Source organism: Pan troglodytes, chromosome 9 (assembly GCF_028858775.2).
Source record: "Pan troglodytes isolate AG18354 chromosome 9, NHGRI_mPanTro3-v2.0_pri, whole genome shotgun sequence".
Lineage (NCBI taxonomy): Eukaryota > Metazoa > Chordata > Mammalia > Primates > Hominidae > Pan > Pan troglodytes.
In genome coordinates, this window is record NC_072407.2 from 120,072,449 (window position 1) to 120,096,756 (window position 24,308).

The following is a 24,308-nucleotide window of genomic DNA, read 5'->3' on the forward strand; positions in this document are numbered from 1 at the left end:
CCTCCTGGAAAGCTGAACATAGGGAGTTAAAGGGTTGTTCTCCACTGGGAGTCAATCGACCCAATCTGGGGGTTGCAGAATGCAAGGGAGGGAGGAGAGTTGGCCAAAGACAGGATTTAGAAAGAAATTAGGCCCAAAGGCCAAAAGACCAAAGGGTCTATCAAAAGAAATCTTTTCTGTTCCTTTAATGCAAAGGCCTAGCCCTTGGGGTCAGCAAAGCTCCCCTCTCTCTTATGAAAGCAACAGAGAAGACGACATGCTTGGAGAGGAAGGGGAGGAAAGTGCAACCAGCTTCTTTCCTAACACCAATGCGGGGGAGTAGAAGGTAATTCCCAGCTTTTGTACCAAGGCCCTTCTGAAAGGTTCCCTAAGCACATGTGTTCACTTTCACCTTTATTTTTAGGTGTACAGACCTCCTAAAGTCAATCTGATCTGCGTGCCTGCCACCAGCCCAAATTAAGGACCCTTAATTTGTGTGTATGTTAGTCCCCATTGAGTCAGCATGGGGCTGGCATGGAGCTTAACAGGGAGTGACCCTATATCCAGGTTTGCCCAGGACAGTCCCAGTTCCTAATGTGGTTTTGAGACATTGGGCCATCTGTCAGTTATAATGGCTATTGGGTGGGGAAAGGAAGTAGGGATGAAACAGAGCAATGACAGAGACCTAATCAGACCTGGGGACTGATCCTTACAGGGGTAACTGCAAGTTCAATGCATAGCATCCCAAGCGTTCTAAACCCAGGCTTGCCCCAGGAAACCCCAATATCCAACCGGTGTATTGCAGATGGGAAGGTAGCAGGAGGTCCCAGGCAACAGGAAGTACCTGAAGACAGGAAAGTGGCTGCGTGGGGAACCCGGGTGGTGAATCCATTCAGGGCAGAAGCGCAGCGCACAGTCTCTATAGCTGAGGGCTGGAGGAAACAGAGCTGGCAGGGACATCTGCCGAAACTGATTCTGCGTACCTGGAGTCCTTGACGGAGAAGAGAGAGTCTTTCAACAAGCTCTTCTGAGTACTAAGGTACTGAGTACCTCACACAGAAATGCAGTGTGAGGTGAATCCATTGAAGAGAGGAATACAGTATGGTAAGAAATTGTGGTATGAGAAAGTCCAAGAATATAAGCAAACACCTACACATTGGTACATATCCCCAGTTCCTTCCCAGGCGCTGGCCTTATGCCCAGCACCCGGAAACTCTTTGGAAGGTAGGCGTTCATGTGAAGCGGATTTTACCTGGACCTAACTAACCCAGGGAAGGGAAGGAGAGAGAGAACCTGGGGGAGGAGCTGTTGTGATATTTGTGGTGCCAGGGTCACGACCAAGGTCATCCATACCAGGAGGGCCCTGGCAATGATTCCAGTATTAAAGAGCCACGTTGCCAACTTCTCCAGAGAAGGTATAGGAATGAAAATGACCCAAACACCTGTGAATGTGCCAGATGTTCTTAGGCAGTTTGCCTGTGTTATTTCACCTAGGCAGGTAACATTTTAGACACAAACAGATTGAGGCTCAGAGAAGGTAAAGAAACTTGTCCTAAGCACAGCTGGCAAGAAATAAAACTGGAACCCAACTCCCAACCAGTCAAAAATGGAAGCCCCCAAATCCCAAATTATTAAACATAATTTTTATTTCATCCAAGGCAAAGCTAAATACAATTCTACAATGCAAAACTTGTTGTAGAGGCCAGACTGATTATATCCGTTCTGTGCTCGAACACAAGTCAGTGCTGGCTGTGTGGGCATCTGCGCCTCCCAGAGGCACTCGCACACCTGAGGCCTCCCAAGGCCTGTTGTTGCATCATTTGATCTATAGTTACATAGGAAAATTGACTATGGGTATTGTTGTCATCCAAGCCAGAGGAATAAACCATGCATAAGATAGTCAAAAGCACTGCATATCAGGTGGGAGGTGGGAGGGTAGGGACTCCAACCTGGGACAAAGTAAAGTAAAGCAAGTTATAGGATTTTCCCGAGAAGTCCCCGCTCCTGGAACTCCCTACCACCAGCCCTCTGATGGCAGCTGTCTGTGACACTGAGAAGAAGTCATGGAGTGACGGAATGCAGAAGCACGGCTGGTCTTCTCTGCCTTTGATTCTTTCTCAGTCTCCAGATGCCTCAACAGGCACAGCTCAGGCCAAGAAAGACGGCTCCTCAAATGTCCAGCATCTGCCCATCATGCATCACCCCTTACATGCAGAGCCCATCCACTCCACAGTTACGCTGCCATGCACCCACACTGCCTGCACACGCACACTCCACACAAGCACACCCCACCTCCTGCCATCTCACAAGCATGCTCTCAAGCCCTCGCTCCACAAGAGCTCTGATCGGCCTGCCATATGTAGTCTGAGCCCCATCGGCTGCTCTCCCCAGGCCTCTCTAACATCAGGGGTTTATTCGGGCTGCCTTCTGTTCAATTACGACATGGGGAGAAGCCCAGAACCTGGAATGCTGATTTCATATTTTGTAGTCGATGAGGAGCTCAGAACTTTGTCTTTAGTCTCGCTGACATCACTCAGTGCAGCTGCATGTGCCCAGGTCTCTCAAGATCGACTTTGTAAGTGGCTCTCTCTAGCCCACAAGCCCTGGAAGCCACCATCAGAGATTTGCATGCACTGAGGTTCCACTTGGGGAAGATAGCTTTGCCCATATACATCCTAGTGCAAATCCATGCCAGTGTTTCTCCATGGGTATAATGTTGACATGAGACAGGATGATTCTTTGTTGTGGGGACTAAGTTTAGCATTCTTAGTAGTGCCCCCACACATGGGGGCAACCAAAAATGCCCCCCCTACAATCTCAGTCACCTCTATTGAAAACCATCAAACAAAAGCCATGGACAAGAAGCTTTAAGCATCAGAGTCAAGGTTTCTAATATTGCAAAGACTAAATAATTCCAAGGGGGGTGGGATGGAAAGAAAGAGAGAGAGAGTGTGTGTGTCTGTATGTGGGTTGTAGAGATGGGACACAGAGATGAAGACAGGACAGACTTGGAACTATCCCTGCAATTAATACCTGGCTTCCCAGATCCCTTTCCAAGCCAAAAAGATGTTTTTAGACAAAACTTGCCAAGCCTCACAACAGTCCTGTGAGGTAGGTAAGTATTATTACACCCATTTGGTAGATGGAAAGAGCTGAGCTGAGAGAAGCTGCATGATCCATCTAGAAATCAGCAGTAGACCCTGGGGAGGAAAGAGAGGATGGTGCCCTTCTTCTCCCTACTCTACGTGCCTTGGCTTTCTCTTAAGACAGGAGGAGGAGCCCCAAGGTGCTCTGCCTCTTCAAATGTCACCATTGAGAAGGAAGAAGAAAGCAGTTTTGCATGAAGGTAGCTATAAGAAGTTTTCTGAATGGCTGGTGGCTCTGGTCTGTCTGCTCCCAAAGCCAGGAAAATCTGAGCCCCAGCCCATGACAGGTTCTGGGTAGAGAAGAATGGGAGGCGCACAGGCAGATCAGACGGGGAACTGGTGAGCCCAGCAGGTTGGCTAAGGGACACTGGCCACAGCCACGGGCACCCTGCAGGTACTACTGGTCCTCAGTCTCCCCCCCCCCAACCCTTGCGAGGCTTGCAGCTGCTTTTTGACAGGGAGAGCTCTGAGGTAGACCCCAAACTCTCTGAAAAAGGGGGCTACTCCTCTCTCATCCCTCCTAGGGGCCCAGAAGACAGGGCATCAAAAAATCAGTAAGGGAGAGAGGGATTGGAAGTAGATGGGCAGAGAGGCTTGTTACCACTTTTCCCTGCCATCCCTGGCCTCACCAATTCTGCCCAACAAGGACTCACACAATGGGCTCCATCAGGAGATCCCACTCCCAACATCACCACCTCCCCCTAGGGCAGGCTAGAAACCCCAATGGGAGCACCTGGCCGACATCTCCAAGATTCAGTCACTGGCCAATTCCAGCCTCATGGCCCCCTCTATGACCCTGGGAAGGGGAGGGCTGGCGAACCCTCACCAGCACCACATCAGACTCTGCTGTTATGTCAGGACATACCGTCTAGAGAGGATGGGGGTAAGGGCTAGGATTCAGGACTAAGGCACATTCTAGCCCCACACACAAGGGCTGTGCAAACCAGCTCTGGGAGAAGCAAAGGAAAACTGTGGGCACCCACTCCCTGCTCCTCCCCAACCCCAGGGTGGGAGGGGGTGGCCCAGCTGAGCAGGAAGCAGCTGGGAAACCCAAGGACCCCCTCATCCAAAGGAAGAGAGTCCCTGAGGCGAAGGCAGGCCCTTGACCCAGGGCTGGGAAATGAACCACCCTGGGGGCAGAGCGTGATGGAGGGCACGGGGGAAGCGAGCCAATGGGAGGTTGGAGGGTGCAGCCTCTCAGGTAGGAGGGGGAGAAGCAGGGGAGAGCTGGGCTCAGGAGTGCCCAGAGTGGCGATGGTCCTGCCATGCCAGGGGGGGGGGGGCCTGCCAGCATTGGCAGCAATGGGGCGGGCATCCCAGAGGCCCAGGACACTGGCTCACTACCTCTGTGGCCCAATTCCCCAAGTAGAAATGCTTGGAAAGGCATAGGGAGCACTCGGGTGCTCCAGGAAGGCTCGAGGGGCCCCTTCCTGAGCCCTTCAGTAACCCAGAGAGCAGAGGAGCAGGGTAGGTGGCCAGGAACCCTCAAGACCAGGGTGGCCAGCCCTGGTTGAGAGGGCTTAAAAACTCTGAGCAGGGGAGGGGATAGGCAGATAGGGTCCCGGGGCAGGGGAAAGGAAGTTTCCTACTTGGAAGACTGTGGGGGATCTGGTATCCTATGAAGCAGAGGCAGTCTCTCCCTGTGGGCCTGCCCCCATCAGCCCCCACCCCAGGTCTTCTCCAGAGGCCTCCAGCCCACTCCGACCTCCAAAGGAAGCCACTTCTTCCTACACCCCAGGGCGCAGCTCTTACACCCCATCTCCCAGTCTCTTGTGAAGAGAAGCCTGGAGGAAAACCAAGGCCCTGCTTGTGCAGGGTAGGGAGACTGAAGGAGACCCCATCTGCCCAGGTGTCAGGGGACCAGCCCCTCCACACCACCCCAGCCTCTCCTTTCTTTCTCCTGAATCTTCCACAGACCCCCTCCCCTGGCCATCCCTTGTCCCTGGGGAGCCCTGACTGGGAAGGGGACGGGCAGGCTGGGCAGGACTCCGGTTTCTTGTGCCCGGAAAGACTACAGTTTGAGCCAAGCAGCAGATGTCTCAGGCACGTGGGTTCTACGGTCGGGGCTCAAGCATCAGTTTCATCATCAGAAAGGGGGCTCCCTGCAGCTGCTCAGCCCGAAGCAGGGCTCACACTTTTGAAGGTGGTTTCTCCTCTGCCTTGGAGCCAGGCAAGCCGTTCTCCGTGTTGTCATTCCCCGAGGAGCTCACGAGACACTCCTTCCTGGAGAGGGAGAGAGAAGGGACAGTGGTGAGGAGAGGAGCAAGAGTAGGGGGAGAATTGTGGCAGGAGCCGTGGGCCCTGCACCCAGCTCTGTGCCTCTCCCTGGCCTTCTACAGAGCTAAGGTAGCCAGAGGCCATGTCACCTAACCTCTCTGTACCTCAGTTCCCTCATTTGTGAAATAGAGGTAGGGATGACCTTCTGCGTGGGGTTGCTGGAAGGAGAAATGAGCACTTAGAACAGTGCCTGCCATGTAGAAAGTTCTCAACTGGCCAGGTGCGGTGGCTCACGCCTGTAATCCCAGCACTTTGGGAGGCCGAGGCAGGCAGATCACTTGAGGTCAGGAGTTCGAGACCAGCCTGACCAACATGGCAAAACCCCATCTCTACTAAAAAGACAAAAATTAGCCAGGCGTGGTGGCAGGCACCTATAGTCCCAGCTACTAGGGAGGCTGAGGCAGGAGAATCACTTGAACCTGGGAGGCGGAGGTTGCAGTGAGCTGAGATCGTGCCACTGCACTCCAGCCTGGGCAACAGAGCGAGACTCTGTCTCAAACAGAGAAAAAAAGGAAGTTCTCAATAAAGCTTAGCTGTCACCTAGTTGTCTCAACATGGCAGGAAGCAAAGGGCACCAGGTGCTGTTCTCAGGGGTCAGTTCCCAGGCTGTGCCACGCCAGGGGGAGGGGTCCAGGCCAGCAAGGAGTATGCTGAGGACACAGAGTCCCTCTCCCCAGGGCCCCCCAGGCCTTCCTCCCTGAGCTCTCCATGACTAGAGGTATTAAGGGAAGAACAGAGTCCATGGAAGGGGCAGAGCAGGCAGTGGGTTTGGCTTCAAGGGTGACAGGTCTAGGCAGAGTTTGGTGGGACGGAGCAGAAGACAGGAGGAAGGAGAGATGGTGAGATGGGAAGACACCTCCCGGGAGGCGTTCCACCCTGACCGCTCTGAGCTGGACATGCTCCAACTTCAGTGTGTCCCTCCTCCACAGCAGCGCCCAGGCTGGGCACACAGAACTCCCCAGGGAGCACCTGCATCCCTCTGAGCTTTCTGCTCATGAAAATGGCCAAGTTTTTCACAGCTGCTACAGCCAAACTACATCCTACCCTCACCCTGGGCTTGGGCAGCTGCGTTTGAGGCCTTTGGGAAGGACTGAATATTTTGTCCTCATTAATTTCATCTTGCAATACCTAGTTCCTAGCTCCAGCCTATCAAGATCTTCCTAGATCCCTTTTTCTTCCAACATAGTTACTAGGCTTCTGGAAGTTTGATAAATATGACATCCCTAGTGTACTTCAAATGTTAATAATAACAATGAACAGGTGGAGCCCTGTGGAATACACTAAAGACCTCTATTCGGATGGATCCATCTCTCTCTCTCTGTCTCTCTCTCTCTCTTTCTTTCTGTCTCTGTACCTAAGGCATAGTTAACCCAGCCAATTACGACCCACCTAACTGTATTCCACGCAGTCCATAATTCTCTACTGAGAACCTACTGGGTACCAGGCACTGTGTCGGAAACGTGCACTCTCCTAGGGCATGTGACATTAAACAAGTGGTTGTGACAGACTGTGGTAAATAACAGGATGGGGGATGTAGGAAGGAGGGACCCAACCTAGGAAGCCTCCTCGTAGGAGTCAGGGAAGCTTTTTGGAAGTATACCTTAAACTTCCAAGCTTCTTTGAAACCAAGAAAGATGAGCAGGAAAAGAGAGAGGGTAAATTCCAGACAGAGGAAACAGCACCCACGTTTCAGAATCAATGGTGAGATGCTGTCCAGTACCTCCCTGTTCTTGAGAAGCCACTGTCTCTGCTGTAATGCAGGCATTCCCCGCCACTCCAAGGACCCCCCTCAGGCTTCCCTACGGTCTGTCCCCTGCCCCCAGGCTCTTCCACCCAATCCCTCCGCCCACCATGGCCAGATCCTTTCTTCTGTGCTCTCTGATCGTGCCAGGGCCCTGCAAGCCCTCGCCAGCTCCCCTGCAGTCGGAAGTCAATCACAGCCTCGACTCCCAGGTCCCCAAGTGTCTGTCCCCAACCCCTTCTGCAGGCTTTTTTTCTCCTCCCCACCACCTCACCATACAGCTCTCTCAACAAACAAAAGGCTTGTTCTCCAGACACAAGCCCACTTCCCAGACTCTCTGCCTTGGCTCTCAGTGGTGCCTCCATCTGGAAGAATCTTCCCTTCACTCTCCCCAGGGCTTAAGTTATATTAATCTTGCAAGGCCTGCCACAAACACCCATTCAGCCAGAAATCCTTCCCAGAATTTCACCCTGCCCTGAACCCCCACAGCAGCATCGTATCAAACCTCTTTGCTGGCACTGATTCCCTCTACCTTGTATTACATTTATTTGTATACACATTTATTTGTATCTTGTCTTCTTTAGTTAAAGGCAGAATCTCATTCCTTCCATAATTTCCTATAGCATCTGGCACAGTGCCTTGCACACAGTGCCTCAAAAACAGCCACAAAATGAACAGATAAATGAATGAACTCTAGATATGCCCAGTGAGTCAGTAGAACATCCTGGCAATGGTTTAAGCTTTGAAGCCAAATTAGTCAGAGTTCAAATCCCAGCTCTATCACTTACTAGCTGTGTGGCCTTGGGCAAGTCACTTCACTACTCTGAGCCTCACTTTGCTCAATTGTAAAATAATAATTATGGGTAGTGTATAAAATTGCCTGGTGGAATTCCTAACATATGGTAGGAATTTGATGAATGACAGGAAGTGGTATTTTCCAGAGCAATCTCCTGTTCTGCCAGTGCCCTATGAGGAAGACATCCAGCATTCCGTTTTTTTTTTTTTTTTTAAGAGACGAGCTCTTGCTAAGTTGCCCAGGCTGGACTCAAACTCCTGGGCTCAAAGCATCCTCCTGCCTCAGCCCCCCAGGGAGCTGGGACTTCAGGCACACACATCCAGCTTAGCATGTCTTGTTTTTGATAAACCCACTGTGGCTCTGAAGGACCACCGTTGTCTTTTCTAAGTGCTTTTAAACCATATATTGACAAATTTGTTCTCCATCCATTGATAGTAAGACTGGTTATGAAAAACAGAACCTAATTAAGCTCCACACTTTTAGCCCCTCTCACGATCACCAAAACCCTCACAGCCTCTGGCCACAAGGCAGGCAGACAACCCTTGAGCTCTTCATCAACAACCCAGTTCTGGGGTCCTCCCCTGCTCCCCAGCCCCAGCGCTGCTACCTGTATGGCCCCTCCCTACCTCCAACTTCCATCCCCTCTTTCTAGAGTAAGTTCTGCCCTTTCCAGCAGAATTCCCTCTTCTCAGCAGAGCAGAACGTTTCAGCAAACAGGGGCAGAGGAGTTCTCCATTCTCTGCATCTCGTGGTTACCATCACCCTCTCTGTTCCAATGGGAAGCCATCTTGTCGCATCTGTCTTGCTCAGAACACAACTTTCAAATGCCTTTTCCCTGCTCTAGTTTTGCAAGATTCACCACATGCTGCTCTGGAGCCTGTCTGATACTGTTCCAAAAATTCGGGGCCTGAGGGTTGCACCCTCCGTACCTCCCCCATCTTCCCTCCCCTTCCCCTTATAGATGTCTATTTTTATACCTGAACTTATCCTAGGGCTCCCTGGGAGGCCATATCTGCCTTTTCAAACTTTTAAAACATCACCTCCATCTGAATTTTCAGAAATTCCTAACAGAAGAATTTTGTTCCCATCTCCCTAGAAGAGTTTTCTCATTTTAGAGTCTCTGTACATGGAATCTTACATTTTCACTGATTTTTTCAAAGGCTCTTTAAGTCCTTTGGTAAGGCTCTCGGTTGGGTGGTACAAATGGAAAGAGAGGCTAATGGGACGGGAAGGAAGACAGTGGGCTGAGGAAGAGCAGGTGGCTGGCGTTTGTGTATTCAATGAACGTATTCAATAAATACATATTGGGAGGATGGGGAAGAGGGAAAGCGATGAGGAAGGGGCTGAGAGATGGGGAGGGGGTGGCAGGGATAGAACAGAGAGCGGTAGGAATGGGAATGGGGGGAAGGAGGAGGCAGGTGGAAGGCTGAAAGCTGGTGGGGGTAGATGAGAGGGTGGTGGGCTGCTGGGAGGACAGGAGTGTGCTCCAGATCAACTCACTTCTTCTCCCGAGTCTTCTTCAGGATGAAGATGATGAGTTTCTTGATCAGCAGGATGAGGATGAGGAGCCCGATGACCCCGCCCACAACAGCCAGGATGATGAGTGTCACTGTGTTGTCCACTTCTTCCACTGTGTGGCCCGAGTAAGGAGGAAAGGGAAGGCACAAAGGGAGCAAGAGTCAACCTGGAGCCGAGAACTGTGGCAGTGCAAGGGCCATGTAGCCTCCACCCCCTGGCCTCTGGGGCACATCCACTCCCAGACCCCCAGCCCTCCCCAGGCCTGCAGCAGGAAGCTGGAGAAGCAGAGCATGGCATCTATCAGGCTAGGGCACACACAAGGGGCCCTCTCCCCCACCCTGCACATGCCCTCCCACAGATGCACTCACACAAGTTCTGGAATAAATCAGAATTGGAGCCCATAACACTCAAGTTTGAGTGGTGACTTGATCCCCAAATTGCCAGGTGAAAATTTCATTGCCTCTTTCTAGACCCCTTTGCTCACACAGAAAAAATTAAGAACCTCCCTATGATACCTCTTAGATGGTGAGAAGATTTTGGAGTCAGATAGTCCGAATTTTAAGTATGGGATTTAACTGTCACTAACTAGCTGGCAATGTTAGGCAGGTCATTGAACCCTCCTAGCCTCGGTTTCTTCATCTGAAAACTGAACTCCTGACTGCTTCCCGAACCTGCTCCACCCACAGTCTTCCTCCTCTCCACTGAGAACAACTTTATCCTCCCAATTGCTATAACCACAATCCTTGGAGTCTTCTTTGATGCCTTTTATTCAAACGCTTTATCCAAGCTACCTGAGAATCCTGACAGCTCTAACTTTAAAATATTCCAGAATCTGATGGCTCACAATCTCCCTGGCCCTGGCCCAAGCCACCTCTTGCATGGATGTCTGCAATAGCTTCCTAACTGATCTCCTCCCTCTATCATTTATTCTTGGCATAGGGGCCTGAGTGAACCTGTTCAGGCCCTAACTCCTCTGCTCCCAGTGGCTCCCACCTCACTCACCCTTCCAGCAGGGTGATTACACAATCTGGCTTGACCTGACTCATCTCTCACTCCTTGCCCTGCTCCAGCACTAGCCTGCTGTGATTCTTCACGCATCTGCCTCAAGGCCTTTGCACTCACTGTTCTCTCTCTATCTTCCCAAAGATGCCCTCATGGCTCCTCTCTCACCTCCTTCAAATATCCCCTCTCTATCGCCTTTTCCAGAGAGCCCTTCCCCATTCACCCTGCTGGCACCCCATCTTTCTTTCCTGCTTTATTTTTTCTTCTTAACACTAGCCATGTTCTCTTTTACAATATCATTTTTCTTCTTTATTTTCTATTGTGTATCTCCATACACAGAAGAGGAGGAAGGTAATCTCCATAAAGGCAGGAATTTGTCTATCTTGTTCATATCACATCCTCGGAATCTAGAATAACGTCTGCCCCATACAAGGTGCTCAGTAAATATTTGTTGAACAGATGGATGAATGAATCCATACAGATGGAGAGACAATCCACCTCAAGGGAGCTGGTGAGGAGCAAAGGAGCTAAAGTCAATGATAGCACCTAACTCAGGATCTGGCACCCAGAAAACGCTCCACAAATGCCCGTTCTCTTCCTTCTGAAAAGGCTGAGTACAAGCTGGGTGACAGGAGCCCAGACAGAAAGGAAGAGGTGACACCTTAGGCAGACCTATGACTCCAGGCTCAGAAAAGCTGATTGGATAACCTCTGGCTCCGCCCTTGCATACTCAAGATTGAACTCACGGGTGTCTTCCTCTCCAGGGACTCAGTGTCATCCAGGAGAGCAGCAAACCCCCGGTACACACAAAATGCAGCACAGTCAGGATCCTTGAGCAAGTCCCCTTCCCTTTTTCTCTCTGCTTCTGCACTTCCCTAGTCTTCCAGGCCCCTCCCCTCGGTGGGGCCGTGCCTCACTTCTCCAGCCCTGGTTATCATATCCTCCTTCTCTAACCACACCAGGTCTGGTCAGGGACCACCTGGCTCCTTTTCATATGCACCCTCCTTGTATGATTGGTCCTCCTGTGTCAGACTGGAATCCTAGGTAGTATGTAAGCCCCCAGAGGACAAGGGCCATGTCTTACTCCATCTCTGTTGTTTTCACCTCTACTGACAGATGTATGCATCATGTTCTGCCCATTCTACCTATTTATTTATCTTCTGTCCTACCTTGTACTGTGAATTCCTCAAGGAAGAATGTAATGTATCACTCATAGCACTTTTTAGTCCAATGCCTGACATTCAATCAATTTTTGCTAATGGAATACCCAATGGTATTAATAATCAGTATATAAGGAGAAAACCCTACTAGCCACAAAACACTACCAGGTAGCTTCTCTAACCACAACTCTAGGAAAATGAAGCCATATTTCCATTTTACAGATGAGGAACACGAGGCTTAGAGAGGCTAAGAGTATTTCATAAGCTATTTGGTAGCAGAATAAGTGTTCAAGCTGAGCTCTTCTAGCTTTTAGATGTAACTCCAGCAGCTCTGGAAAGTGTAAAGCAAAAGAAAACACCAACACGGTCCATTTTGCCATTTCACTGTGATGCTGAGTTGGGTGCCTCCCAAGTCCTTCCCACGCCACTGCCCTGTGCCAGCCCCTACTGCATACGTCTATCAACGACTTGGAGGAAGATGGTGGCGTGGTGCTGGAGATTATTCTCCTTGGGGTTCTTCACATGGCAGGTGTATTTGCCCGTGTCGCTGAACTCCAGGTCCCTCAGCACAATGGAAATGTTGTTCATCTTCTCCTTAGTAGAGCCTACCAGAGTGATGCGGTCATCGTCTTTCAACGTCACCTTGGGGTCAGACTTCTCATTCTTCACAGTCCCCTCTATGAGCTGGTGGAGGAAGGGGGTTGGGGTGAGAGAGTAGCCGAGAAAGTAGCCAAGAAAGAATCGGGGTCCTCAAGGGTCATGACATCACACCAGCCCACTCCTTGGATGCCTCCCCTGTCCAGGACCAGGAAGAGCCTGTAGTCACACCCTGCTCCTTCCCTCCATGGTTTCCTCTTCCAGCGTCAATAGCTCTGCCTGTCTAACCTGAATTTTACTTGTTTCAGGCTAAACCCATTTCCTTTTATTAAGGTCTCCCTGGAATGCAGCACAGCTCTTACTGCTCTCTTCATAAAAGCCTTTTACATAATGACTCCTGCAAGCACCACACTCATCTCCCTCTGTCACCTCCCACCCAGCCTTTGCTGACACCATGTCACCTGCCCAACTGAATTTTGGCCCCCTGTCAAGACCTGGATCAATCCCACAGCTCTGCCCGTCAGCACCCTCTGAGGTCAGCATTTAATTATAACCAGAGTTGGTCTCTTGTGGCTTCCCTGTGAAAGTCTCAGGTTGGATCCCCCACTAGATTGTAGAGTGAGTACAATCTAGTGAGTTCACTCCCACCCCCACTGCAGCCACGCCAATGCTCCTGCAGCTCTCCCTCTCTTCCTCTCTCCTTTCCCTGCCAGTCCAGCTTCTCAGCCCTTCCCTCATTCAGACTCTTCTCATTCCCTCTCTCCAAGCTTTCCAAGGCCCTTCTCTCTCCTGTTTGTTAGACTAAACTATTGATTTTTAGACAAGCAATCCAAGCTCCAGGTGTTTCTTAAGACCAGACAGAGGACTCTAGCCAAGAATTCCAACAGTCCCCGAATTCTGGCAACACGATCTAAGCATCTCTCCCAGTTACATCCTTCCTGGCAGGCTCTGAAAAGAATACTGGGAGAAAGGGTGGCAAAAGGTGGGTTCTGGGGACCATCGCAGTGGGTCTCAGTCCAGAAGGGACCAGAGCGTAGGAGGCGAGGCATGGGTGAGGGAGGCTGGGCTGTACTGTTCTTCCTCCAAATACTTACAATCTTGAATGCGTCACTGCTGTTGTAGGTCCACCGGAAGTGGAGGTCCTCGAAGCCAAAGCAGCTGGAGAAGGTGCAGGGCAGCAGGATCTCCGTGCCATTGACAGCGTAGATGTCGGTGGCCTTTCCCACAGACACCTCCAGCGACAGGGTTACGGGGAGCAGGAAGAGGCCTGTGTAAGGAGCACCGCCTCCCTTAATAAAACCCCACCAAAACAGCCTGGAGCTCTGGAAGGGGATGCTTAGGCAGGGCGGAGTAGCTTGGCCAGGCAGGTAGGTCTCTATCACCCTCAGTGCCAACTTCGGGAAGATGGCTGTCTACTCCAATCAGCACCGCCTGGGCCACCCTCCATCATTCTCCATTTCTCCCCTGGAAAGGACTGAATTCTGGACCAGGGAGTAGCCCTTGTTGCTCTCTGGATGACCACCAGGGGTCACCCCAACCCAAGGAAACAAAGGCCTGGCCACTGCCGCGCACCGCGCCCCGCGCCCCGCGCCCCCGCTCCGCCCCTCACCTGGGCACGCAGTGCCTGGAAGCGCTCCTGCCGCACCCACTCCAGGACGCGCAGGGCGGGCTCCCTTCTGTTTGCAGGGGAATTCCCCTAGGACAGTACGCGCCTCTCGCCAGGTTTTCAGAACTGACGGGCGGGGCGGTCGAGGAGGAGGAAGAGCCAGGTCCCGTAAGGTGAAGAAGAGAAACGCGGCCGCCGCAGTCCCGGGCCGCCGTCCAGTAGCCTCTCGTTCCCCCGCCCTGGAGGCTCCTCCCTGGTCCCCAGGGGCAGAGAGGCAGAAGGACACCTTCGGGCTGGACCTTGCTGGGCCAGCCGAGTCCGACGCCCTCTGGCCGCCAAACGGGACCTGGGAACCGCAGGAAGACGGCCTGGCAGGGGGGAACACGGCGGGGGTGGGGACCGACGCGGGGCTTGGAGCTTGGCAGCCGCGGGGGCGCGCGGGCGCAGCCAGGGTGGGAAAGTCAGTGGCAGAAGACACCCTGGGGAGGGATTCCGGGCCAGCCCGAGTGCACGCGCGCGGGGGCGGGACGGGGAAGGCGCTGGACCCGCGGTCCCCTCCTGAGCCCTGCAGCCCGGCCTTCTCGCCACACTCCACCCCCTAGTCCCCGAGCGCCCCCAGGCTTCTTTCTCACGCTTCGAACCTCCGCCCCAGCACTCCGATGCGGCCCCCTCCGCTGGGACTAGGCCTCTCCACTCACGGCCTCCAAACTCCCGCTCCGGAGTCCTTGTAAGGGGGCCTGGTTCCCCGCCACCCCGCCCCCCCCACACACACACCCCCAGTCCTGCAGATGCCTCAAGGAAACCCCACTCGCCTCAAGGTCGGTGGAGGCGGGGGCGGGGAGGGTGTCTGGAAGTGGATGCCTGCCTCACCTCCTCCCTAGAGGACACTGGCACCTTCCACCCCCACTCTCAGGAAGGCCCTCTGTTGTCTAACTTAATTCCTTGTTCTGCATCATAAACCTCTTGTTTTGCCCCCACCGGATGATAATGCGTCTGAGCAATGCTTTTCAAATGACAGAAAAGGATCTCCAAGGAGAGCAGGCAGCCCTGCTCGCTCAGCTTCTTCCTGTGCCCTTAGCTTCTGATGACAAAGTGAAGTGCTTATAGCCCCCAGCCCTAAAATCACACCCCGTGGTCCAGTAACCCCATCGTGATTCGGCCACTGTCGATAACAATAGTACTAGCTGATATTAACTGAGCATCTACTATGTGCCAGGCACATTTCATCCTCACGGCCTGTCCTATGAGTCACGTACTATTATAGGTCCACATTGTAGGTGAGACAACTGAGCCTAGAGAGGTTATGTAACTTGCCTAAGAGACCCAGATCTACCCACCAGGGCTCCAATTAGTGCTGGGAAGTTATTTCAATTAGCCTTCATTTTTGGCCAGCTCCTAGGATTTGTGGCCAACCAGGATTTGTTCTAGAGCCATGGTTTTCAAACTTGATAGCGCATCAGAATGCCCTGGAGAACAGTTACGGCTGGCTCCGCCCAGCTCCTGGAGTTCTGATTCAGGTCTGGAGTGGAGCCTGAGCTTTTACATTTCTAGAAAGTTCCCAGGGAATGCTGTGCGCAGGGACCACACTTTGAGAACCACGGTGCCAGAGGATTTGTGCATACTAACTACGACTTTTATTAGAATGCTCAAAGGCAGGTATAATGTTGCCATTTTATATATGATGAAATTGAGGCTCAGAGAGTTGACTTGCCCAGGGCCACAGAGTAAATGGTGAATTTGAGACTGAGCAGTTACTATAGGATAGGAGAGGTATTTTATATACACTGTCTCATTTAACCCTCATCATAATCCTGTAAGTTACTATTTTTATTCCCAATAAACAAATGAGGAAACAGGCTTAAAGAGATTACCTTGCTCATGGCCACACACCCAGTGAGTGGAATAAGCAGTGTTCAGATATTAGCCCCTTTCCACCACTCTGTGACCAACCACACTCTCCAAGAAAAACACTGCTATCAGGGCTTAGCACTCCATAGAAATCCTGCCTTTCTGTTTACCTCTGCCCTCCTCCGCCCCATCTCCCCCAGAGGTCTAGGGACAGAAGCCAGACACAAGATCCCACTCTCCAGTCTGCAGCCAGCACTAGAACCTTTTGGTGGGAGATACCAACTCTGCTTCCCATCCTCCACAGCCCCCACAAACAGGAAGTGAATGCAGAGCAGTGGACAGGGAAGCTGTCAGACAAGGCAGCTTCCTGATAGCTAATGGCCTCCCTCAGGGCACCAAGGAGTGTGGCAGCTCCTCCTCATCAGCATACCGGTCCAGGAATCAGGGTCCTGGAGGAGATGGGGGAACTCAAATCCGTGCCCAAATCTCCCCACCTCAACCCTAGCCAGAAAGAGATATTCAAGAGCACAAAAGATGCGTGCGAAAAGGAAATCTTATTGATTGCTTTAAATAGAAGCAAAAACGAGCAAAAGATGGGTCCAGAAGAGAGGAGAACACTGTATCTTTAAGGTCTGGCTCATGACACAGTACACATTTCTGCCTGGTTTGTGTGCACCTATGTGGATGACTTAAGTCCAATACACTCAGGACTCTGCAAGTGAAGCATTGCCATTTCCTCAGTAGCTGGGAGGGGAAAATGAAAACCAGCAGAAATGGTTTCACAGAGTCCAGAGCCCTGCCCGAGTGAAAGCATCAGAGAGGGTGGGCAAGCCTGGCTTCTTCAGTGCACAGCCCTCCCAGTCGGGAGTCATGCAGTCCTGCCAGTTATGTCTGGGAGGGTCATGCATGAGAAAGCCGAGGGGCCTGCCTCCCATTGAACTCAGTGTCTCCTATGAGGCTGCTCTGGGGGAGAGGGGGGAACCAGGGGCAGGTGTTGGTCCACAAAGGCCGCCGGAGGGCTGCTTCAGGATGACCAAGTCCAGAGAGGACTGGTGAGCATGCGCAAGGCAGGCCCCACTCTGCCAGCTGACCTTGAGAAAGTCAGAGGTGCCACATCCGGTGTGCATATCCCCAAGCCAGGGCAGGGATGCTTCTTTCCTACTTCTCAAGCTTGGTGTGAAGCCAAAACAGGAGATTATAAAACACAAGAGGGGCCGCCGTGAGTGGGCACCCTGCAGGTAGAGGAGGGTGGTATTTGAAAGGGGAGCAGGGGACAAGGGTGTCCCTCATCACAGGTAACCAGGGCACCCCTAGCTTCCCTGAATAACCAGTGTCAGCCAAGAATGTCTCCAGGCCGTTCCCACATTGATCTGTATTTTCACCCTCTACCACTTCTTGGCTTATTTCCATGTGGCCGTTTCCCCGGAGTAAAGAAAGCCTTGCTTTGCTGTTTTCTAAAGTTAATTCTAGAATGTTAAAGTGTACGTGTGTGTGTGTGAGAGTGGGGGGCCTCTTTTCGGCATTGTGGAATTGAGGAACAACTCTTCCCAGTCCTGATCCCGTGGAATTCCATCCTGAACCCCAAAATCTTGCTTTTCCTCACTAAAAAGCCACTCTCAGAGCAGCCATTTTCTTTGCCTTCTCTGAAGTCCTGGCCCCCTGCCATCCTCATCTGGGGTTTTGTCTGAGGACTGACTCAGGATCACTTTTGTTAAAGTGGAAAAGTATTCAGCACATGCAAATCATATTATTAAATATTCACACCAGCAGGAATCTTATGGCAGCTACCATATATCCCAAGGCAAATGTGGAGGCAGAAAACATTCCACCACCTTTTCCCACATCCAGGGATCACTCACAGCCACCCCAGGATGCGGGGAGGAAAGAGGGGCAGGCTGGTACCCACTCTAAATATAGCTCTGAGGGCTTGCTGGCATGGCAAGTGGACACACGGCTGACTTTAATAGGGAGGCTGATACACTCTGGCCCAGGGAGAGTTAGAAAGGCTCAAAGTTAGAGCTAGGGGGCAGAAAGTGGGCCGAGGCCAGCAGGACAGGACCCCTCCTGGGGTGCAGGCCCTGGGGGCTTTGGGAGGCAGGGCTGGGCCGGGTAAGGCCCCTGGGCCCAGAGACAAAGGAAAGATTTCAGCTTTCTCTCCCTAGACAACCTACCTGCTTCCTGCCCATCCCCAGGAGCTTTGCTGGTATGAAAGCATGCCCCTGAGACAGCATGGGATGCTCAATGAAACCAGCTTTGCAAACAAGTCCCAGCAGCATGCCTGTCCCTCCTCTTACAGGCCAGAGAGCAGGTTGTGTTGGCACGGCCCACCCCTGGCTTATGCAGAGATCCCTACACCTCCTTGAGGACTGGCAGCAGGGCAAGGTGGTCTGCTGTGCCCAGTCTCCCTCTCATGCTGATCCCACCAGAAGGGCCAGTCATAAGAGCTTTGGGACTCCAGCCTTCTCTCTCAGGTGCCCCCACAGGCTTGCACCTCCAGCAGGTTCAGAAGGAGAACTAAGCATGTTTTCCAGATTCAAACCCAGGATTCCAGATTCAAACTCCCTCCACTTCTCCCCTTTCCTCTCTTCTCCACAGTCTCCTTGCTTCTTCTTTCCTTTTTCTTCCTCTGAGTGGGACTGAGCACCCTCTCCTTAATTGCATTCTCATTAAACAAGCCCTTAATAAATACACACCAGGGGAAACAGGGTTGTGCAACAGAGCACCCTCACAAGTGATAATTAAACACAGATCACAGCAATTAAGTAAATGGGGGAACAAGGAAGGAGTGGGCAGGACAGAGATATTACCAGTTACATGCTTAGGAAGAGATTGGAAAGCACATAAACCTCAATGGCAATAATATAGCCTTGGAAACTGCTTCTCAGTTTAAGAAAAGGGTATTTTGTTAGGTTATCAAAAATCACTTTGGTCTCAGTCTGTGAGACTGGGTTTGATACGGGGAGAGGGGAAGAGGACTCCTGGGAGTTCACTGCTCTGTACCCAGTCTCCGAAGCTATGAAAACAGCCGCTCTAGGCCCCTCAAGTCTTTATCCTTCCACACCCATGCCCCAGAGCCTCACTTATTCTTCAGCCCTAAGCACAATCACTATTTACCTTCCCCCTCACCAGACTTGAGTTAAGTGGGAAGCAGCGTGGTGTGACAGAGCCCAAGAAACTTGGATTCTGTCCCACTTGGCCATCAATTGGCCATGCACCCCTAGACAAGTCACCATCCCTCTCTGGACCATGACTTCCTCATCTCTAGGAGAGTTCTGTGCTCTGCTTCCCAGAGTTCCTGCCAACTCTGATGTTCCCAGGGAACACCTCCAGTTGGCTGTCCAGTCGTCTCTGTATCTCCCCCACTGGACTGAGAAGGAAAGATGTCATCTATGTCCCAAGCTCAGACCAATGCCCCTGTGAGGGCTCAGTCAGTATTACCTGGTCAAGGGCCAAAGGGACTTTGGTTGGAGTCCCTCTGCAGACCAGAGGGGCAGGGGACAGAGCAGATGAGGCCAGTCCTGGGGCCTGCAGGTCTCCCACCTACAAGTCACTCTGCTTTCTCCTGGGCTCCCAAAGGGTAGCTCAGAAATTCATCTAAACCTGTATCAATAGGCCTTAGCCCCTACCTGGTCTATACAGCTGAACAGTCCTTGGAGAAGGTGGGGCTTCCACCTGGAGCAATGTACCAAGACTGTGCCTACAATCCCCCTTACACACGTGCACACACACACACACACACACATCATTTTCAGGGCCCTCTTGGTTGCCCACAGAGGCCTGGTTCTATGAGTATTCTAACAAACAAGGGACTGGCATCCCACCACCCAGGAAGGTAAGCCAGAGGTGTGAAGTGGGGTAGTTTAATGACTAGCCGAGTTTGAATTCCTCAGTGATCCTTTACCCCTGCCATTGCCACCATGGGGACCTGGGCTGATCTGAGATGGGATGAGGGGAAGTAGCATGGAATGGCGCTGTGCCCACCCTGTGAAAAGGAGCCTCAGGCGTCACTAAGGCCCACTTCATTAAGGTCACTGTGAAACCAGCATGACATCTGTGCCAAGGTACAGGAGAAAACGGGTGTCTTCCATCTAGCGGTACAGAGGTAAATAAACATCCCAAGTACAAGAAATACTCTCTCCCCTCTTCACCACCAGGCACCAACCTGCTAGATCTGCACACAGTTTACATTCGCAGAAACAGTAGCCACTTCCCTTATAGGGTTCTGTCTCCCTGTTTTCAGCAGAAATACCTACACCGTGTGTCTTACCCAATGCAGGGAGCTGCCAAAAGCCAAATCTGACCAATATAAACAGGAAGAGATGCCGTTGCCAGAGATGGAGTCGGCTTACATTAAAGTCTGGCTATGATTTATGAGGAGATTACATCCTGGATGAATAAATATCATTCCCTAATCTCTTGGAGTTTGACACTCAAAACTCTCATGTGCATATTAATAGATATTAATAATGCTTCTTCCTCCGTGTCCTCTGGACATGTCTTCTCTGTCTCCATATTCACTTCAAAAATGAAGAGCCAGGAGCAGGTCAAACAGGTCTTCCCTACGGAATCTCTTTGTAGGAAGAGAGACAAGGCCGTTCCTAAAGGGCCTTGAATGATCCCGCAAGCCCCTCCAGCCCCTTCCAGCTTTCAGGTGCTGCTGTAGGGAAGGCAGTGGCTCCTGAGGGAGATACAGGGCAGAGGAGCAAAGCAGGAAAAGGGCCCAGGAAGAAGGGGACTCCCCCACCCCCAACTGGTGCATGCCTGGTGCCTGGGAAACAAGCAAACGGCTCTGGGCCGGGATGGAAACCACCATTCCAACAGTCACACGTGCAACCCACCTGGTATCCCCTGCACTCAAGGCACGGACCCCCCTCCTCCAGCATCCTGAACCTCTGAACTCTGGAGACCCGCGCTGCAGCCCCAAGATCCAGCTCCAAATACCTGGAGCCGAAGGTGCCAGAGACAGCAAAAAAACTAATCCTGAGACTGGCGGGCTGATGGGGTAGAGAGGGACGCACACGGTCCCCAGGGAGCACAGCCTATGAACCAGGCAGGAACCAGGCAGGAAGCCGGCGGCCACCATCCTCATTCCGTGCCGCACTCCAAAGCCCACCCCATCCAAGGCCTCTTCCTTCTCGAGTGTCCCCTTCTTTGGGGGTGGGGGGAGGCAAGAGAAGAGACCAAGCTGGGGCTGCCTTACCCAAAAGCCCAGTGCCCAGCCATCTCGCCGGGGCTTTGCCTCCGTCCCCAGCCCCGGGCATAGTCCTGTTCTCTCCGGAGCGCGCGGGGGTCTCGGGGATGGGATACTGGGCACAGCCGCGCTCTCCGCCCGAGGTCGGCGTTCGGCCACGAAGCTACCACGGAGCTCTGCGCCGCCGGTCGGGGCTCGGGAAAGTTAGCGGGCAGAGAGCGAGAGGAGGGGGAGGGAGGGAGCGGAGGGGGAGGCGCGCTCGCCCGCTGCTGGGAGCCGGCTGCTGGAGCAACGGCGGGAGGGAAGGAGGAGGAGGAGCCGGAGCAGGAGCGGGAGGAAGACGGAGCGAGCGCAGCGGCGAGCGAGGCTGCGCCTCTGCTCTGGAAGCGCTCCAGCCGCAGGAGGGGCGGTGGCCGCCGCGGAGGCCGGGGCGCCCCCGCCCGCTGCGCACCCTGCCTGCCGCGCCCCGCCTCGCGGTCCCGGAGCCCCGGGACCACGCCGTGCCCCCAACTCCCTCTCCAGTGGGGCTGGGCTGCTGCGGCTGGCACTGCAGGGCCGGCCTGCAGCCACCCGCATCATCCCATGCGCTGAGCTGCCAATTAGGAGCATAGTTCGGGGGGAGTAGAGGTGGAGCTTTTCGGTTGCTGGAAGACTGTTTTGCTTTGCTTGGGGGAACACGGGAAGGTTAGCGGCTCCCTCTCCCAGGACCGCCAAGGGACCGCTTTAAAGTCCGCAGCGGACGCTGCCGCAACGGGTGGGCGTGTGCGGGCTTGCAACTGCAGCTTGCGCCTCCTCGGTGGCCGTGCGACTTGGCGCGCGTGCAGCCTCGGGACCCGCTCCCGCCACCTTCTGCCCCATCGCTCAACAACTCCGGCCGTTGTTTTAGGAAGCCCGGAACAGAGCTTTCCAATTGCAAAATGCCCCGGCCCTCCCTTCCCCCACCCCCACCCCCACGCCACCCCGCCCCACATTTCTCCATGGACCCCTTGGAAATCACCACGCTCCAGGTTAGGGAGCAGGTTGGTCCGCGCCTGGTCTGTGTCCTGCGCCCCATTTCACCCTCCCGCTGCACCCCTGCTTCTCATTTTTCCTACCTAGGCCGTCCCCCTCAGACTCTGCCTTTTCGCCCTCCTCCAACTCTCCCGTTTTCTTCGGAACGGCAGACTCCCTCGGCCTCCCTTTTGGGGTAGGGGTGGAGGAGTCCAGGGTGACAACCAGGTCAGAGGGCTGAGGCGAGGCTGTGAACGAGTAAGCCTTTTCCCAGACAGGCCCAAGTGAAAGAGTTTCACCTGAGCGGTGCTACTTGGGGTGGTGGTTCTGTAAATGAGTCGATCTCCTCCTCAGCACCTTTCCAACCATCCAAGACCCTCCCTGCATCACAGGCCCTCTTTACTGTCTAGGACTGGTCTGGACTGGGAAGCCCGCTCCCACTTCATGGTCTGACTTCTGCTGCAGGCACACCAACGCACCGCCTTCTTAACGAGGGGTCTCTGGGTGGACTTCGGCGTGATCACGGACCCCTTGAGGTTGCAGGCAAAGTGCTGAATGTCTGTTTGCTTTTTCAGGAGAGAGGGTCGCTGCCTTCCCTATAGTGGCACAGAGGCTCTGGCAGCGCCACCATTTATGACTGTATGGCTTTGAGCAAGTTACATGGTCTTCTGGGGGAGCCTCTGCTCCTCACCTATAAAATGGTGAATGCAATGATATTTGCCTCCTAGGCTTATTAAGAGCAATGTTACCCCTGGACCTGGGCAACAGGAGCCTCAGCCCTGGATTTCTGGTTTTAAAGGCCCTCATTCTGGCCCTCCTCTGGCCATGCCCCTCACTGGAGAATGTGTCCATGGGACCAAGGGGGCAGGGCAGGCGGGGGCATGCACCTCCTCCCCTTCTAGACTGTACTCCAGGTATCAGGAACTCTGGAATTCCCTATTCCCCGGATCTGTCCTTTCAAGGGCTGGCTATATCAGGTGTGCACTCAAGGGCTAGAGCAGTGGGCAAGGGACAGCTGTATGCAGGTGATGGGGAATGCATGAAACTTGATATACACCCCAGGCATGCACAAAAGCCCCTCTCACTACAGGACCAGAGAAGAGCGTGTACCAGAGAATGGCCTGAAAATTTCATTTTGGACATGGTTTTCCAGGTTATCATGAAGGAAAAGTAATTAAAGGCAGAGGATAAAACATCAATCTTAACACTTTGTTATCCTGATTAATATTTAGACATACGTATAATTTCCATTTGTACCTTTGCTCCAGGCCTTGCAACATCGAAAGTGGACCTAGCTGTAAAGAGGGAATGAGATATGATTGCATGTAAAAGTGCTTAGCAGACAGCTAGTCACAGGATAAACACTCAGTACATTTGAACTTAAAGGTCTGTGGGCCCTGAGGCTAAGCCTCCCCATCTGTCTCCAGGTCCGCAGGCTTACGCTGTCCTTCCCCCAGGAGGTCCTTGCACTAGATCCGCAGGGCCAGGCATACAAACTGACCACTTTATTTTTACAGCAGGGGTCATGTTTCTCAGAACCCTAGACTGAGGTGAGAGAGGAGGTGAGCCAAAGGGAAGGAAAGTGACCCCTGCCCAGAGCAGGGGGAGGAGAGGGACAGAGCTGCAGGGATATCTTTAGATCCTGGTGACAGGAAAAGGTGGCCAGTGTCCTCAGTGTCCTCTCCCCACCTTCCCTGCTACCTCACCGCTACCTCACCAATTCATAGAGTTTGAAGGGTCCATAGGAAACCCTCATGCCTTAGGGATGAAGAAAGAGGCTCAGAGAGGTAGAATGTGTAACCCGAGGTCACCTACACAGTTACTGTTAAAGTCAGCGTTAGAACCTCCCCCATTACTTGATTTCCCCAATCCACACCCCCAGCTTTCCTCTAAAGAACTCCAGGAGGGCTCCGCAGCTGGGCAGAAAGAGTGCTTGGGAAATGCATTAGCTTAAGGGCTAGAGGATTTTACATTTATAGAGCACTTTCCTCAAAAATTCTCAAAACCCTAGCCCATCGATCTAACTCAGAGGCTGCTACTGAGGATGCCAGGGGAGAGGGTGTCAAAAGGTCAGAGCTCCTTCTCTCTTACCTTTTCAAAACTATCTTTTCCAGGGGCCCTCCCTGATTTAGCACCTCTTCACCCAGCTCAAGAGTCCCCAGTCACACTGGATAGGGACAGGAAGAAACAGACACCACACCTTGGCTCCTGTCCTTTCTGCTGGAAGTTCCTTGGGGGAGGGCAGGGGTGGTATCTGGGGACACAGTCCCCAGCCACGGTCGGACAAGCCCGATTCCTGGTGATGGGGTAATGCACACGCAGCTCTTGGGTGGCCTAGCTCAGAAATACATTGAAGAGCCAGTTTTCAAAGATGCAGAGGCGGACTGGGCCCTGTGCCACAGAGTTGTCAGAGAACTGCCCGCTCTCAGGCTGCAGGAGACAAGGCCTAGATTTAAG

The 24,308-nt window shown here is 52.8% G+C and overlaps 2 protein-coding genes across 3 annotated transcripts in view; one reads left to right on the plus strand and one right to left on the minus strand.

Annotated features, from left to right (window-relative positions):
- Positions 1-24,308, plus strand: part of CD3E (CD3 epsilon subunit of T-cell receptor complex) — a 541,795-nt gene that overhangs the window by 354,023 nt on the left and 163,464 nt on the right. The gene's annotated exons all lie outside the window — the stretch shown is intronic.
- SCN4B (sodium voltage-gated channel beta subunit 4) lies at positions 1,601-21,081 on the minus strand. 2 transcript variants are annotated; one of them, XM_009424248.5, is made up of 6 exons: positions 14,464-14,711; positions 13,826-14,168; positions 13,311-13,483; positions 12,075-12,303; positions 9,440-9,569; positions 1,601-5,348 (listed from the first exon to the last, which is right to left on the minus strand). In XM_009424248.5, exons 4-6 carry the CDS (start codon positions 12,205-12,207, stop codon positions 5,255-5,257), a joined length of 357 nt encoding a protein of 118 aa, XP_009422523.2. In that variant the 5' UTR covers positions 12,208-12,303; positions 13,311-13,483; positions 13,826-14,168; positions 14,464-14,711; the 3' UTR covers positions 1,601-5,254. The 2 variants fall into 2 exon arrangements, with proteins under 2 accessions (XP_009422523.2, XP_001159939.2); XM_001159939.7 differs by lacking the exons at positions 13,826-14,168; positions 14,464-14,711 and adding an exon at positions 20,871-21,081.

Coding starts and splice junctions, on each gene's coding strand:
- SCN4B (XM_001159939.7), bottom strand. CDS start 20,931: ATGCCCGGGGCTGGGGACGGAGGCAAAGCCCCGGCGAGATGGCTGGGC. Junction 9,570..12,074: donor CCTCCAAGTCGTTGATAGAC/GTATGCAGTAGG, acceptor CGGGCCACACAG/TGGAAGAAGTGGACAACACA. Junction 5,349..9,439: donor AAGAAGACTCGGGAGAAGAA/GTGAGTTGATCT, acceptor CTCCCTCTCCAG/GAAGGAGTGTCTCGTGAGCT.